Source organism: Xyrauchen texanus, chromosome 27 (assembly GCF_025860055.1).
Source record: "Xyrauchen texanus isolate HMW12.3.18 chromosome 27, RBS_HiC_50CHRs, whole genome shotgun sequence".
Classification (NCBI taxonomy): domain Eukaryota; kingdom Metazoa; phylum Chordata; class Actinopteri; order Cypriniformes; family Catostomidae; genus Xyrauchen; species Xyrauchen texanus.
The window spans coordinates 7,983,521-8,000,354 of NC_068302.1; the positions used below are offsets into that span (position 1 = coordinate 7,983,521).

The window sequence follows — 16,834 nt, forward strand, 5'->3', positions numbered from 1 at the left end:
TGCAGTGCAACCACTTCCGGTCACTGACTACATGAGGTTGAAGAAGTTCATCATGCAGTGGGTCAGCTGCAGCCCAGAGGAACACTGCCAGCATTCACACTCCCTGATGCTGAGCAAAGTCGGCCACCCATTTGCCTTTGCTCAGCAGCTCTGTGAAACCTACCAGCGGTGGGTGCTGGCCAAGGAAGACAGCGACACAGATGATGTCATCAGATTAGTGTTGCTGGAGTTCATCTCCTGGCTGCTAAAAGGGACAGCCGAGTGGGCTGGATGAAGTGGTCCAGCTGGCAGAAGACCATCTGATTGCATATCAGTGGGCCGGCGCGCTCCTCGCCCCTTCCCCCCGTTGTCTCCTCCCCTATTCTCTCTCCCCACTTCTTCCTTCTGCTCCCCGTTCATGGGGGTTCCCTGTTCTAACAAATCCCATCTCTTAGTCTTCCTCACAGGTGAAGGAGTCCACCACCACGAGTGTGGGCAGGAGGCCTGGGTCGGTCTTTTGGGGTTGCGGGGAGCTTGGTCATGTCTGAGAGCAGTGCCCTGTATTGGAGTTGGGAGCATTGATCTGGGTCCCTGACCCCCCTGGACGAGCATGTACGTACCAAGTACCCGTGAGTATTAAGGAGGGTACATACCAAGCCTTGGTGGATTCAGGTTGTAATCAAACCTCCATTCATCAATGCTTGGTTCAAAAATATCCTGTAGTGACTGTCACAATAATGTTCCGTGGACAAAAGCATAATGTTGAGGCAGTGGTTACTCCGCGCCTCACCCATCTGTTAATTTTGGACTAATTGGCTGGCTTTTCATTTTTTAATGGAGGGGCTGTGTGCAGATGGGTCCTGTGAGGAAGTAAATTGGTGTAGGATGTGCAAAGCTCTGGCTGTGGAGGCATGGCCTGGGCCATCTGCATCTGCTCCACTTCAGGCTGACACTGGGGAAGGGGAGGTGTCATCCTCCCCTGCCCTTAGGGAATTCCCTGTAGAAGGTTTCCCTCTAGAGCAGTTGCGTGATGAAACGCTGAAACACGCGTTTGACAAAGTGATAATGATTGATGGTCAGCGTCTTCAGCCGGACATCACACACACACACACAAATCCATATTTTTCAATTATAAAAGATTGGGTGTATAGAGTTACACAGCACACTCGCACAGAGAAAAATACAACCCATTTGTAATTACCAAAGAGCCGTCGGGAAATGTTATTCCAGGCGGCTCATTATAATCTGATGGCAGGACACATGGGATAAGGGAAAACACTAAGTCATCTCATGGCCCACTTCTATTGGCTGGGAATTCACGGGGATGTTCGCACGCGGATCACCGCCTTCCACTGATCGAGGTTCATTTTGAACAACTTGGCATAGACCTCGTTGGGCCGTTAGTATGGACAGCACATGGGTATTTCTTTGTGTTAGTCTTGGTGGATTACACAACGCAATATCCAGAAGCAGTGCCTTTGCGGATGCACTCTTCAGAATAATCTATCAATTGGGGATTCAGAAAGAAATCCTCACTGATCAGGGCACTAAATTCATGTCATGTACACTAGACAAGCTGTATGAATTATTGGGTATTAAATCGATTTGGCCAAGCATGTACCATTCACAAACAGATGGCTTGGTCGATTTATTTAATAAGACCTTAAAGAGTATGATTTGGAAGTTCATGCACGAAGATGCTTGGAATTGGGATAAGAGGCTCGAACCCCTGTTATTTGCAGTGCAAGAGGTCCTGCAAGCCTCCACAGGGCTTTCCCCGTTTTAATTCTTGTATGTGCGTAAGCCCTGTGGTGTGTTAGATGCGATGAAGGAAAATTTGGAGGAGGGACTTTCACACAGATCCCCATATCTCTAAAAGTGGTGATTACTGCTTTTGGAAAGGGTCATGAGGCATCAGTGTATTAATACTTGTTAATATAGAGGTAATTCAGAGAGAGATTTAAACTTGGTACTAAAGGAGGGAGTTTGGACTAGGATTATAAATAAACATCAAGTTTGCATCTAGAGATTCAAGGGTACATCTACAATTTATGATTTTGCATTGATTATATTGGACACCCTCTAGATTGTATAGTCTTGGTCATAAAGACACACCCACCTGCAGGCAATGCAATTCAGAAGATGGGGACACAGCCCATGTTTTTTGGGGATATAGTAAGATACAATAATTTTGGTTGAGGGTACATCGTTTTATGTGTGACTTATTGGGCACTCAATTTTAATTTTGCCTCAGACTATGCATCTTAGGTAATGGAGCGGTTATTCATTTTGGGGATAGACACTTAAAAAGTTGGGTCCTAGCCAGAGTTATGGATGGAATGCAAATCATTCTTAGAGGTGGAAAACGGCTGGGGCACTCTCGTTTCAGGAGTGGCGTGGGTAATGGGCAGGGTGGCAGCATTGGAGAAGGCGATTTTTAGTAGGTTGGGATAATTGAATTTATTAGGAAGTAGGGTGGATATTTGTCTTTTTTTGGAGGGTTCTCGGGGAGGGGCAGTGGAGAGGGATTTTTAGTTTTTGTTTGATGGGTATTTGCATTCTTGTTTTTTGAAAGTATATTTATTTAGTTTTTATTTTTATTTTGTATTGTAAGTGACCACGATAGTGCATTTATGTGTTCGGTGGGGGGTTAATTTATTTAACTGATTGCGTATTTTATGTTGTGTTTATATTTTTTGTAGATGGAATCAATAAAAAATGGTAACATTTTTTTTTGTAAATAAATAAATAAAAAAGTCTCTTTCACCATGTCTGAACATTGGGACTTTTTGTTTCCGCAAATTTCAACTTGTTGATATTCTGCACATGGAGGCTGCCATGTTAGAATCACACAATCAGCTGAATACTATTTGGTTAATCTCAGTAACCATCCTGTTATTTGACACTTTCACTCACTGATTAAAATAATCATGGCTGACTGTGAATACTAAACTTCCACAATGATATCGGAAACGGAAAACTACTGATTTTAAATGATGCTGCATCCAAGCCACTAGGTGTCAATGTAAGATGACAAAAAGACAAAAGTTACTGAGTGCACCTTTAAATAAACTGCTGATGAATTGACAAATGTTGCAATTTTAGGTAAAAGGTTAGAATATAAGTTTAAGTTTAACATCTGGGGTGATGCATAGTCAGGACAGAATAGATTTAATTACCTTAAATTGTTTCATTTACTCTTCCACATCAATATAAAATGTTAGTTTTTCCTTGCCAATAATAAAATCATAAAAAATACTGTATATTTTTAATATATACAAAATAGGCAGCTGTGATTGCTAGAACTTACAGTAAAAAATAAAGTGACAACTTTCAGATTGATCGAAATGTGAATTTGGCAACAGTATGTCAAATGTTCTGCCCCCAGTGGCCGAAGCTGGAAGTCTTCTTGAAGGCTTGGGAACATGTTCACTCCAGTTTCCAGGAGAAATGTACACAGAGTGGCACCAAAAGCAAGTTTTAATTAAATTTTTAAGTGATTCAGTCAACAGGATTGAGTATTTGATTAACTCTACCCCCAAACCCCAACCCTAAACCTAACCATCAGTGGAGTAAAAATGTGATCTAAGAGGGGACAATGCAACCTCCAAATGGCACTCAAAATTGTTTATGTGAACGTGATTACTTCCTGGTTCCAACTGGACTAGAACATGTTTCTGGGGGATGGTGCTTGTCAGTAATTCACTGTAAAATGTATAAAAATGTCAGGTTGTTTCTTACTAAGAACTAATGTATGTCTTCAGAAGACTTAAACTACTTTTCTGATACTTACACTTATGGTGCTTTTTACACTTTCATGTTCGTTTCTCTTTCAACAGCCATTTTATTGAGATGATTTCTATCCATTTCTTTGGTGTTCCACATTAGAAAGAAAGTCATATGAGTTTGCAACAACATGAGGGTGAGTAAATAATGACAGTATTTTCATTTTGGGGTGAACAATTCCTTTAATAACACAGTGCATGTGTGTTTCAGACATTATTTTATAACTATTTGATTAGGTAATGACAGTGTAAATTTAATGTTTAGCTATGTAATTGTTTTCTGTTCCCTGTTGTAAAAAAAAGAAAAAAAAAAGCATAAACCAAGGCCTAAGCTGAGGGTTTTTGGATATATTTCAGCTCAAGAAATTGGGAGGCAAGAAATTGGATCTTTATATTCTCAATCAATGGAAATTACTTTCCAACGGCCGCATAATTACACGTAATGGTGCTGTCTTTTTCATGAACAACTTTAAATGTGCAGGTTCTGTAATCATACTTCACAATGCAGCCTTCTGTTTTGGGAATAGCCCTGCTCATCCTATGACAAAAGGCAAAGAATATTTTAGGAACAAATACAAATATACAAAAATACACTGTATATATATATATATATATATATATATATATATATATATATATATATATATATATATATATATATATATATATTCTCAGTATTTATATTTGTGATTCAATGGGAGAAAATGTTTCATTAAGTTTCAGGGAATATTCCATTGTAGACCATTTATAGGCTACATGCTGTCACTCTGGTATTTGTTGATTGACACATACCTGCTTATTTACAGTAATGCACTTACAAATTACACATATCAGCAAGCAAACCCCAAATATTTTTCAATGCAAATATTTTTGTTATATGAGCTGTAAAGTTGAATAATTGTCCTATTTAGTGAGATTCTGATTGTTGCATGTACGTTACCATCGTGATGCGAGAAGTTTGTTCCTTGTGAGCTTTGCTTTATACAGATAGCCACATCACGCCCATTACTGTACATGTTTCAAACTAAAGTAACCGGTTTGCTTGTTTAGCTGCACATAACATGGGTTGAAAGATTGGATATAACTTTGCAGACATGATTAGTTATCGATTTTATCACACCAGTTCTCTTACGAGAGGTTCTCTCGTATTGTGTAAGCTAGCTTACGCTACGGGAAAGATTCATCTTTTCTGAGATATTGAAGCCAAAAAATTATCCTTAATTTTGTATCATTTGTCAACGCAGTGCAGCAACTGCAGACCTTGAGCGGGCTAGCTAGCGAGCTCATTGGTTGCTCTGCGGCAACTGCTGCAGCCTATAGATCGAACTTGGCGAACTCGCGTCCAATGAGAGGCGTCCGCGCGCTTACTGCATCAAAGCCCGCCAAAATGGGCGTGACTAGAGTGCATATAAGCGTAGTTCGTAGGCTGGAACCCTGATTTTCATCTCTTCGGCGAAGCTCTTCGCATCTCTGAACTGGAAGCCGCGTCGCCGTTCGAGGGGCATCAAGCAAGCATGGACAGCGCTCGAAGAAGCTGGCCGTCTTCGCCACCTTCAGCCGTCCTGCGAGCTACGCCATCTGGCGACGTATCCTTTTTAAAGCAAGCTAGTTCTTACGAACTTCACAAAAGAGTACGAGCGTGTTTTTAAAGATGCCTCGCTCCACTTGCGCCTCATGCCGTGCCCCTCTCAGCACCGGAGACCGCCACGTCATCTGCGCTCTCTGCCTGGGAGTGGGGCATGCAGAGCTCGCCCTCGCTGAAGGCGGATGCGATCTCTGCGAGGAGCTGCCGATGTCGACCCTGCGGGCTCGACTCGAAGCGCTCAGGACCGAAGCCGCCGCGCCGGCTTCCATTCAACCGCGCAGAAAAAAGCGCCGCTCTCAAAGGCTGCCGGAACCAGTGGTAGAAGCGATTGCCTCGCCGAAGCCCCTCCCTCGAGCATCGCCTTCACCCTCCCCGCCCACTCGGGTTGCCGCCGAGCGGCTGCTCTGCTGCCATCTCGGACGAAGAAGCGGAGGATATGGGCTGTTCCATCATGGCTTCGGACAGCGAGGAGTGGTCAGGCTCACACGCCTCCTCCTCGGCCCAGGAATCCAGCAGGACCCGCGCCGGAGTCGAAGGGGAACTAACGTGCCTCCTCACACAGGCCGTCGACCGCCTCGGGCTCGAGTGGTCACCGCCCCCTGAGCAGGCTCCCAACAGACTCCACGCCGCACCTTTGCCCGCCCTCCGCGAGATGGCGGTCTAAGCTGGTGCTCCCGTCTAAGGCCTGCAGAACTACTTCCGCCTGTGTTGGCCGCGCCTATACCGCCGCCGGCCAAGCCGCATCTGCTCTGCATTCCATGGCCGTCTTACAGACAGAGGCTGTTTCAGATCTGACTAGCCGACATGGGAGAAGCTGAACGCACTACGCGCCGCTCTCTCTGTCCGGTCTCTTCGGTTCCGTGGTGAGTGGCATTGTTGACCGTTTCTCGAAGCCACCCAAGCCATGAATCTCTTTCTGCCTCGTCGGGCTAGCTCCTCTGCAGGCCGCCCATGTGACCAGCCTCCTGCACGAGCCTCTTCACAGCGCCCAGCTCAACAAGCCAGACTTCTCAGCGTCGACAGGGCGGCCGCCCTCGATCGCGCTCAGACAGCCGCCGCAGACCGCCGCCCCCCTGCGGGCCTCGGCCTAAAATTGTGCTGAAACCTGAGCAACCGAAGTCCTCCTAGCGTTGTTGAGAAAACGACAGCTCAGTCCTGCCACGGCCGGACCACCGTCAAAGATTAGCCCCCTGTCAGTCCCCTTCTCTCAGGCTACTGCAGTGGTGGATTCAGCAGCCAACAAGCCGGTGATACTACCCGTTTGCCTGCACTCAAACGCCGTTTTCACGGCAACCCAAAGAAATCTTGTAAAGAGTAAACATGCCTTATGTGTAGAAAATGTGCCCACAATCCTGTGCTCACCCCTACACACAAGCATTACACATCCCATATCCCTATCAGAGCACACCCGCTCTGTCACACGGCCAGCTGTATGTAAGTCCCGTACGCCCCCTGTCAGTCCCCTTCTCTCAGGCTACTGCAGTGGTGGATTCAGCAGCCAACAAGCCGGTGATATTACCTGCTTGCCTGCACTCAAACGCCGTTTCCACGGCGACCCAAAATAAAGCCTTATGTGTAGAAAATGTGCCCACAATCCAGTGTTCACCCCTACACACAAGCATTATACGTCCCGTGTCCCTATCAGAGCACACTCACATAAAGCGGTTACGACCCGCTCGAGTGTTAGAGTTAATAAACACGGCCACGAGCCCGTGCGCGCGCCCCTCCTCTGCCCGCTCTGTCACACGGCCAGCTGTATGTAAGTCCCGTACGCCCCCTGTCAGTCCCCTTCTCTCAGGCTACTGCAGTGGTGGATTCAGCAGCCAACAAGCCGGTGATATTACCCGCTTGCCTGCACTCAAACGCCGTTTCCACGGCGACCCAAAATAAAGCCTTATGTGTAGAAAATGTGCCCACAATCCAGTGTTCACCCTACACACAAGCATTACACGTCCCGTGTCCCTATCAGAGCACACTCACATAAAGAGTTTACGACCCGCTCGAGTGTTAGAGTTAATAAACGCGCCCACGAGCCCGTGCGCGCGCCCCTCTTCTGCCCGCTCTGTCACACGGCCAGCAAACACCTCTCCGCATGTAAGTCCCGTGCCCGTGACTATGCTCGCGCATCACTTATCAGATGTGACTCTTTCCCCATTTACCCCAATCGGGAAGTCACTCACAGAACAGCCTGTCTCTGCTGTCTGCGAGCAGTCATGCATAAACACAGTAAGCGCGCTCACACATTCTGTTCAGCTGCTGTGTGCGGCAATCAGGGCGATTTGGCCATTCACCCTCTAGCATTACGCTTCAAAGCATGGGAAGATATCCCAGGGATATCCGAATGGGTGTTAAGCACAATAAAACAGGGCTATTTGCTACAGTTCGATCACCGCCCTCCCCGCTTCAGAGCGCGGCTCGAAACTACTGTGAACACGGAAGCAGCCTGCATGCTTCGTTCAGAAAAAGCAAACCTTCTGTGCAAAAGGGCCATAGAGAGAGTGCCACCTCCTCTGAGCGAGTCAGGGTTTTTACAGCCGCTATTTTCTTGTCCCCAAGAAAGACGGCGGCCTCAGACCAATATTAAATCTCAGGGTTTTGAACAAAGCGCTTGCAAAAAGACCGTTCAAAATGCTTACAATCAGGAAACTCCTCGCGCATGTGCGCCAGGGGGACTGGTTTATTTCTCTCGATCTGAAAGATGCCTACTTTCATATTCAGATAAATCCCCGTCACAGGCCATTCTTGAGATTCGCCTTCGATGGCCAGGTTAATCAATACACCGTCCTTCCGTTCGGCCTGTCCTTAGCACCCCGTACTTTCACGAAGTGCATGGATGCGGCGCTCGCACCCCTGCGGAGTCAGGGTTTGCGAATTCTGAACTATGTGGACGATTGGCTGTTTTTGGCACAATCACATACGGAGCCTCTGTCTCACAGGACAGTTCTCCTCAGTCATCTGAACAGTTTGGGTCTTGCAGTCAGTTGGACCAAGAGCTCACTACAGCCCAGTCAGGCAATTTCCTTCCTTGGAATAGAACTAGACTCCGTGGCAATGACGGCTCGCTTATCTACAGACCGTGTTCAGGGACTAGCCGCGTTTTTTCAGATGAACAGCCTCACACCTCTGAAGAAATTTCAGAGAGTGCTAGGTTACATGGCCTCAGCTGCAGCAGTACTTCAGCTGGGTTTACTGTGCATGCGCCCACTTCAGCATTGGCTAAACACCCGCGCGTCTTGCCGGGTTTGGGCCACAGGCCGCCAGCCAATCAGAGTGACTCAGACCTGTATTTCAGCTCTGCAGCCCTGGACAGTGGCCGAGTGGTATCAGCGGGGAGTGACGATGGGAGCTGTATCTCGCCGAAAAGTCATCTCGACAGACGCGCCCAACACGGGTTGTGGCGCGGTCTGCGAGGGCTCTCCGGTCTTTGGCCTATGGTCAGTTCAGGAAAAGCTCCTTCACATAAATTGTCTGGAAATGATAGCGGTCGAGTACACGCTCGTGCGCTTCCTCCCGGTCATTCAGGGTCACCACGTCCTGGTCCGTTCGGACAACAGGTCTGTGGTATCCTATCTAAACCGTCAGGGCGGTGTCAGATCCAGGAACCTCTTCCATCTGACGAAACGCATACTGAGTTGGTCCCAGCGCCACCTGCGGTCGCTGAGGGCGACGCACGTGCCAGGCCACCTGAACGACGGCCCAGACAGACTGTCCAGAGACGATATTCCCCCAGGGGAATGGTCCCTGCACGGTCAAACAGTCCAGACGCATATTCCAGGCACATATTCGGCAGAGCAGAGATAGACCTCTTTGCGTCAGAATAGAACTCTCACTGCCCAATATTTTTCTCGAAAAGTGAGGACGCGCTGGCCCAGGACTGGCCCAACTGCCCGCTTTACGCCTTCCCTCCCGTCTCGCTATTGCCACAGGTAATGCAGAGGATCAGGGAAACGCGCCACTCGGTGCTCCTCATAGCCCCGCACTGGGAGAATCAAACATGGTTCCCGGAGCTTACGCAGCTGTCACTGACAGCCCCGTGGCCCATCCCAGTGAGAGCAGATCTCCTCTCGCAAGCTCGCGGCACGATCTGGCATCCCCACCCAGAGCGCTGGGCGCTACACGCGTGGGTGATCAACGACTACCCGTTGCTTTGCCAGAAGGAGTAATAAACACCATCATACACGCTAGAGCCCCTTCCACGAGAAGACTGTATGCGTCAAAATGGTCTGTGTTTTCAAAATGGTGCACCGACAGAGACCTGGACCCACGGACATGTGGGGTGTCGCCGCTGCTCGTGTTCTTACAAGAGCTGCTGGATAAGGGCAGATCCCCATCCACGCTCAAAGTGTACGTGGCGGCCGTCGCGACGTTCACTTTGAGCGTGGCCAGTCCCCTGCACGGCCAGTCACTGGGAAAAAACGAGCTGGTCATCCGCTTCCTCAGGGGAGCTAGAAGGATGAACCCCCCGCGCCCCCCATCGGTTCCTATCTGGGATCTTTCTATAGTTCTCGAAACTATGAAAGCCCCCCCTTTCGAACCGTTTCAATCCGTGGATTTGAAATACCTTTCACTCAAAACCGTTTTTCTGACTGCCCTGTCATCAGTCAAACGTGTGGGAGACCTTCACGCGCTGTCTGTCAGCGCTGGGTGTCTTGAGTTTGGACCAAGTGACTTCAGGGTAATTTTAAAGCCTAGACACGGCTATGTTCCCAAGGTGATCGGTACTCCTTTCAGAGCACAGGTCATTTCCCTATCGGCGCTGCCAGCATCCGATAGCGAACGCGACGCCAATCTCTTTTGCCCAGTCAGAGCACTGAGATTGTATACTGCGCGCTCCGCCTCTTTCAGACGCTCTGAGCAGCTTTTCGTTTCGTTCGGAGGGCGCACCAAAGGTCTCGCCGCCTCGAAACAGACACTGTCTAGATGGATAGTGGACGCTATTGCTGCCGCATACGCGTCAAAAGACCTGCCATGCCCGTTGGGCATTAGGGCTCACTCCACTAGAGGCATGGCCTCCTCGTGGGCATGGTCCAGCGGGATTTCCATTCACGACATATGTGTGGCAGCAGGCTGGGCTTTCCCCTCCACCTTTGTCAGATTTTACAATCTGGAAGTGCCCGCCCTGCAGGCAAAACTACTAGCGGTTTAATACGCTACAGCTCCCCTGGTGAGCTGCACTGATGGGACTCATTCCACACAGACAATGGGTGCTAGCTTACGCAATACGAGAGAACCTCTCCTAAGAGAACGTCTCGGTTACCTACGTAACCTCGGTTCTCTCTAGATGAGGGAACGAGTATTGCGTAGCCGGCCGTGCTCGTGCCACGAGCGACTTTCGCTTCATTCAATGAAAACCAGGGTTCCAGCCTACGAACTACGCTTATATGCACTCTAGTCACGCCCATTTTGGCGGGCTAAGCGCGCGGACGCCTCTCATTGGATGCGAGTTCACCCAAGTTCGTCTATAGGCTGCAGCAGTTGCCGCAGAGCAACCAATGAGCTCGCTAGCTAGCCCGCTCAAGGTCTGCAGTTGCTGCACTGCGTTGACAAATGATACAAAATTAAGGATAATTTTTTGGCTTCAATATCTCAGAAAAGATGAATCTTTCCCGTAGCGTAAGCTAGCTTACGCAATACTCGTTCCCTCATCTAGAGAGAACCGAGGTTACGTAGGTAACCGAGACGATTTATGCTAACACATGTAACACATGTGGTAGTTGTGTTTTTTCAATGTTTATTCACACTGCTGCATGCTAACCTTCAATAAAGCGCAACAGTGCCACGTTCTCAGCTGTCTGTGGTCCGGAAGTATTTTCCCCATTAATTTCTTCCATAGATTTTCAAAAAATTCTTCATAAAAGACTCGTGAGCTATGAATCAAACCAACCAGCTCTGAGGTGAAACACAACATCGCAAAATTTGTTTTGAGGCCAAAAAATGTATTTGAAAATCGGACATAAATACAATAGGTAAAAAGCTCTGTACTTACTGTCTTTCGTGAGGGCACAAACTACAATCCCATGAAGCATTGCGAATTATTTAATTGAATAAATAAAATTGAATATATAAAACTATTGATTTTAGGTTGTTGTTTTAAGTATAGAAACAATATATTTAGAGTTTATTGCAAAATATCCCGATATGTACAAATATGTAAGTAGTTTAATGGTGCGTTCACATACAACACGAAGAAAATTTTCACCTCGCGTTGCTCCTGCGAGTTTGACTGCTGGATTATAAATTTGTGTTTAAACTCTGTGTTTAAAAGGACAGGAGGAGCGGCTTCTACGACTTGGTTCATAGTAAAGTACAACCAATAGCTGGAATCAAGTAGATGCGCACATTTTCAGAACTTACCAGGAAGTCCAATGTGGCAGCGGGGGCGTGGTCAAGCGCCCGTCCGGGAGAGAAGAGCGGTAAGGGCGTCACACCTGAGCTAAATTATGTCTAACACCTGTCTCTAATTGCAGTAGAGCGAGGAGAGCGGATTAAAAGCCAGCAGCCACAGAGCAGACGAGAGCCCCGACCTACAGCAACCCAGTGTTTCTGTGTCGATATGTGTGTGTGTGCACATTATAAAGTGTCAATAAAAAGGCTTACCTTGTGCCGGAGACCTGTTTCCCTGTCCTCTTTCAAGGAAGTTGTCACATCCAACTTCCTCGCTCACTTTCCTCCAAGCGATGTCTTTTTTCGTACGGTCTCTGTATACGTCAAGCGAGTTGAAAAATATGCGAATGAAGCGATTTCACGTGTTCGAGTCGCGTCATTCGCTACATTCGCGCCGCCCGGTGTGAATTCGCATCTGTTCACTTCTATTCACATCTTTTATTGACTTTGTATGTAATCGCGCTGCGCGAAACGGTCGCTTCGCGTTATATGTGAACGCACCATAAGGGTGAAGGGAGACCGACTCGATTAAGTCATTCACAGCGGTCACTCCGAGGCATGTTTCATGGGTTAGTTGGCTGCGGTTCTCTGATTGGTGGATCTTTCTCTTCTGTACCATGGGTAATGTAGTTATTTACCATGAATTCCAGTATCAAACATGATTTTTAAACAATGAAGTTGAGATAACGCAGACGGATGTCTTCATATGCCATCGATGAACAACCTCAGCGCTCACTGTAGGTCTGTCTTTAAAGTTTTATTAGTTAATGTTGAAAATCTATTTGTCTATGGGATAAATTAATGGGATTTTTACTTCTGGAACCAGACTGTTGTGCTCTATTACAAATGCATTACTGTAAAGCCCTTTTGTAAGCTATGTAGACATAGTAACTTCATGTGTCTTGGATTGATCTAATTGGGTATGCATATTCCATTTACACTTGGCCACATAAATCTGTCTTCGCAAAACAGAAATTAATCTGATCTATTATTCCCTCATTACCTTCTGATGTTACCTTCCCAACGTTCAAGAACCAGCTAAAAACACATCTGTTCTGTGAGCACTTAACCAACCCTCACTAATTGCACTTATTACTGCACTTAACCTGCACTTAATGTACTAAAAAAAATAAAAAGTCTTGTCTGTCTCTTTCTTCTATGCTAGCATCTTTACTACTCCAGCCACTGTGAGAACTTAGCAATCCTATACTGCTGATGTTTTTAAATTGCTTTCTATGTGTGTCATTTGGAAGTCACTTTGGATAAGAATGTCTGCTGAATGACTACATTTAAATGTGTAAATGTATATGTAAATATATCACTGAGTTCACTTCTGTGATGATAATAATGCCAGCTGGGCTGAGTTCAGAATGGCATGCATTCTACCATACTACTCTTAATAGTTCTACCACAGACAGATATGACATTCCAAACTCAGTTTTTGTCTTTTTTTCAATCTGTTAGCTATCCAATCAGTAAAAACATATTAAATGACCAAGTGTAAAATCTTTGAAATTCATATCTGAGGTAATCGACAGTCACAAAATGGTTTTCAAAATGTCTAACCGTATACCAAAATTAGCATGTTATATGTATTACCTGTCACAGCATCTCATATCATTATTTTTGAAGCATGTACATCTGATACATCTGCTGTTTGTCCAGGTAGTTCCCGGTGAATGCGATGAATTATCATCAAGGTCAACACAGCGTTTCGCTCCTATTAAAATGAAAAAGATAAAGAGTTAACTTCCTAAAAGTGGACATACAAAATCTATTACTGTATATGTGTGTTTTTAAACCCAAAAGAGTAGCTCAGTAAATGTTTGGATAAGTCTTATAATTTTAACCTCATTTTATTGCTGAATATTTGCTGTTCTTGCATCATGGATGGCATCATAATTAAACATTAAAGCTAATATGCACAATATTTTCAATGTTAATATTCTTTCTCATATCAGGCTCGCCAAGCTATATGCCACCAAGCTATAGGCCACTTATTATTTAAAGTACTGCTCTGGCCTACAAAGGCAAAATGCAGTAAAGCCAACACTGAAACGGAGAAAATGAATTCAAAGATTTTGGATTGTCCAGCCAAATGTGCATTATTTTCATACTATATTTTCTCTGAACCTCAGCAAAGATGAGCCAAAACTGTCTGTCTTTGGACAGACCCAATATCGAACATAACTCAATGTGTAGTAAGTTTTTAAAATGCGTGCAGTAGTTGCAATGTTTTGCCTTTGTCAATAGTATAGTCAAGCTTGTTGTTAGCTACACAATGAGCTACTAACAAAAAATGGCAGCTCTTAAAAGTTCACTTAGTAATTTTTTCCCTCATTTCTAAAGAAATGAATAGTAAATTTGAAGCATACGTATAAAATAATGACCACTCATGTGAGATGAAGGGTTCCTTCATATTCGTAACCTTATAAAAGTTGTTTTATTCTACATGGAGAGGGTCCGCACATGGAGGTAACTACAAACTACTGTGTTTGAATTTTTCAGCATCCAGGCCACTAGGTGTCAGTGTAAGCCAAACAAGCCACTTCGACTGAGTGCACCTTTAAATTACATGATTCGGTTAAAAAGAGCAACATCTATCAGGCACAAAACACTACCATATTAATATATAATAGTACTGATGTTATGTATGAATGCACAAGTTTACTTTCAACACTATGCAAATAAAACTAAACAATATCCTTATTTATATACTGAACCTAAAACACAGAGATAAACAGCTGTACAAAAAAGAAAACTGTGTTTTTCATTCTGTTTCTTATTTAAAAAGTAGTTAGTGTAACTAAAATTACCCTATTATGACTGGTTATAACAAACACTGGTTGAAACCTACTGTTGAGGAGTTTTTTTAACAGGTTATGGAGGCTGAAAGTCAGGTCTCCCTCGGGAGCATCTCAGCCTATCCCAAATATAATGCTTATTTCTCAAATCTAGCATTGTTTTTAATATTGCCATAACCTTTACATTAATCACCATTGATTAAGTAAACTCATTCTCTCAATTGAATTGAGTAATGTCATCTCCAAAACGTTTTTGATTAATTTCACTTAACTTAGTGATCATATGGAATAAACGTAACTATTTAAGATCAGGTAACTACTTTACTGCAACTTTATTTTTCTAGGAATGACAACATTAGGCTTTACTGTATAGCATTAATTTAATGAGTTAACTATCGCTGTTTTTCCTACAACAGCAGCTAAAACTGCCTAAATAGCTATTTGGTTAATCGTTAATATTAACCAAAGGTATAAGTGCAGTTATAAGTGACATCAGAAGAAAATAATGTCATTTAATAGGCAGAGCAAGTTATTACATTTAGATTAGTGCTGTCTGTCGATTAAAATTTTTTATCGCATACATTTTTTAGTTAATCGCGCGGTTAATCGCAGATTTTTGAAGGTGCTGAGATTTGACACCATCTACTTTACCTTTCAAAATGCATTTATTTCTATCTCAGGAAAAAAAACTAAAACAATATGTAACAATAATAAATGATTAACATTTTCTTAACAAAGCCTTTCACAATATAAAGATAGAAATGCACTAAAATCGTACCAATTCAAGTAACATTAAACGTTTCCCAAAGTGTAAGTGGGGGTTTGACTTATTGAAAGAACTAGTCCCCACATAAGTTGCACTTTCATTGCAATGGGCATTAAATGAAACTCTCAACCTCCACAATATTAATCTGCCGGTAGACTGCGGCTATCCGCTCTGTTACAGCAATTGTGAAGCAACATTCATGATTCACATCAGGGTGGCACGGCCACCATCAAGTGTTGCTTTGAAAAGGTTTTGCAGTCTTATTCTGTGTTTTGGTTATAGTTAAGACTTGACATTCTTCTTTGGTAATTAAAATGTGCCTTACATAGGCTGAAAGTCCCATCTGGGCTTGTTTTGTACAACAAATAGTGTCAAGAGCTCCTTTCTCCATCATTTGATCACAGACAGGGAAGCACTGTTGTGTGTGTTGTGTCAGTGTAATGACTCCAGGCAGACACATTACAAATGTTCCACCCTGCAAACCAGTGTTTATGCTGGTTTATGCTATATTAATGGTAAATGCATTTATCGCGATTAAGAACATTTTACGCGTAAAATTTTATGTGTGAACATGTTCATTCTGAATGCTAATTCTGATGAAAGATAACAAATATAACCTTTTGTTGTTGCTCAAAATAATGTGCACATGTGAATCAGACACATTAAGAAACGTGTATTAAGAAAGTATAGATTCAATTTTGATTCCATGTTTATGTTGAATTTAAAAGAAAAGGTCTTTGCAGTCATACTTTCACAGTGTGTGAGGTCAAAAAGTATTTTGTATTGTGTGTATGTGTTTTATTTTTACCTAATGTTGGAGCGGTAGAGAAACAGTAAGAATCGCTTAAAGAAACAAAGGCACAAAAGACCAAACCCAGAGCCAAAAATCCCTGTAAAAAACATAAAAAACAAACAGATATTATTATAGAAAACAATACATTATTTGTATAGTGGGGTCCAAAAGTCTGGATTTTAAAATAGAATTCAATCCTGGAAATAAACACAATTTAAGGATTTTGGTCAATTTAAAGCAAAGCAACACTGTGACATAATTTATTGTTAATAAATCATGACTTGGACCCACCTCAATATGTATAAATGCTATACCAAGTGGTAACTTTTTTAAACTTACCATTATTGCAAGTGTAGTAAAGATGCTGGTCTGAACAAATGCAGCAAATACCACACAAGGTTTTTTAAATAAAAGCAAAAGAGTTGCGTAACTGCTGACATGACCTCATTGGCTACTGATTTCAACCCAGATATTCTGATTTCAGTGTGGACGTGTCCCTTTAACCAGTTGCAAAACCATCCTGATCGATCAACTTGTTTGTTTTCCTGTGTCAACAGACATCTTTTAGCAGTCACTTGAACTCTACACTGTCCCTTTTATTCTGCAAAACCTCAAACATTGTTCCCCCCCTGAATTAGCATTCCCGTGCAATAGTTTTGCATTCCCTAGCAAATAAATAAATAAATGATAACTGTGGCTTTAGTAGGTACAGTAACCATAGTTGAGCAATTGTATTTG

At 44.1% G+C, this 16,834-nt stretch overlaps 1 protein-coding gene across 1 annotated transcript in view; it reads right to left on the minus strand.

Moving 5' to 3' along the window:
• LOC127621297 (small serum protein 2-like) overlaps nucleotides 1–16,506 on the minus strand; it is a 32,065-nt gene extending 15,559 nt beyond the window's left edge. Inside the window, exon 1 of the mRNA XM_052094838.1 lies at nucleotides 16,436–16,506. Coding sequence (XP_051950798.1) covers nucleotides 16,436–16,438 — 3 coding nt within the window. The 5' untranslated portion in view covers nucleotides 16,439–16,506. The remainder of the gene's footprint in view (nucleotides 1–16,435) is intronic.
• Between the last annotated feature and the right edge of the window lie 328 nt (nucleotides 16,507–16,834).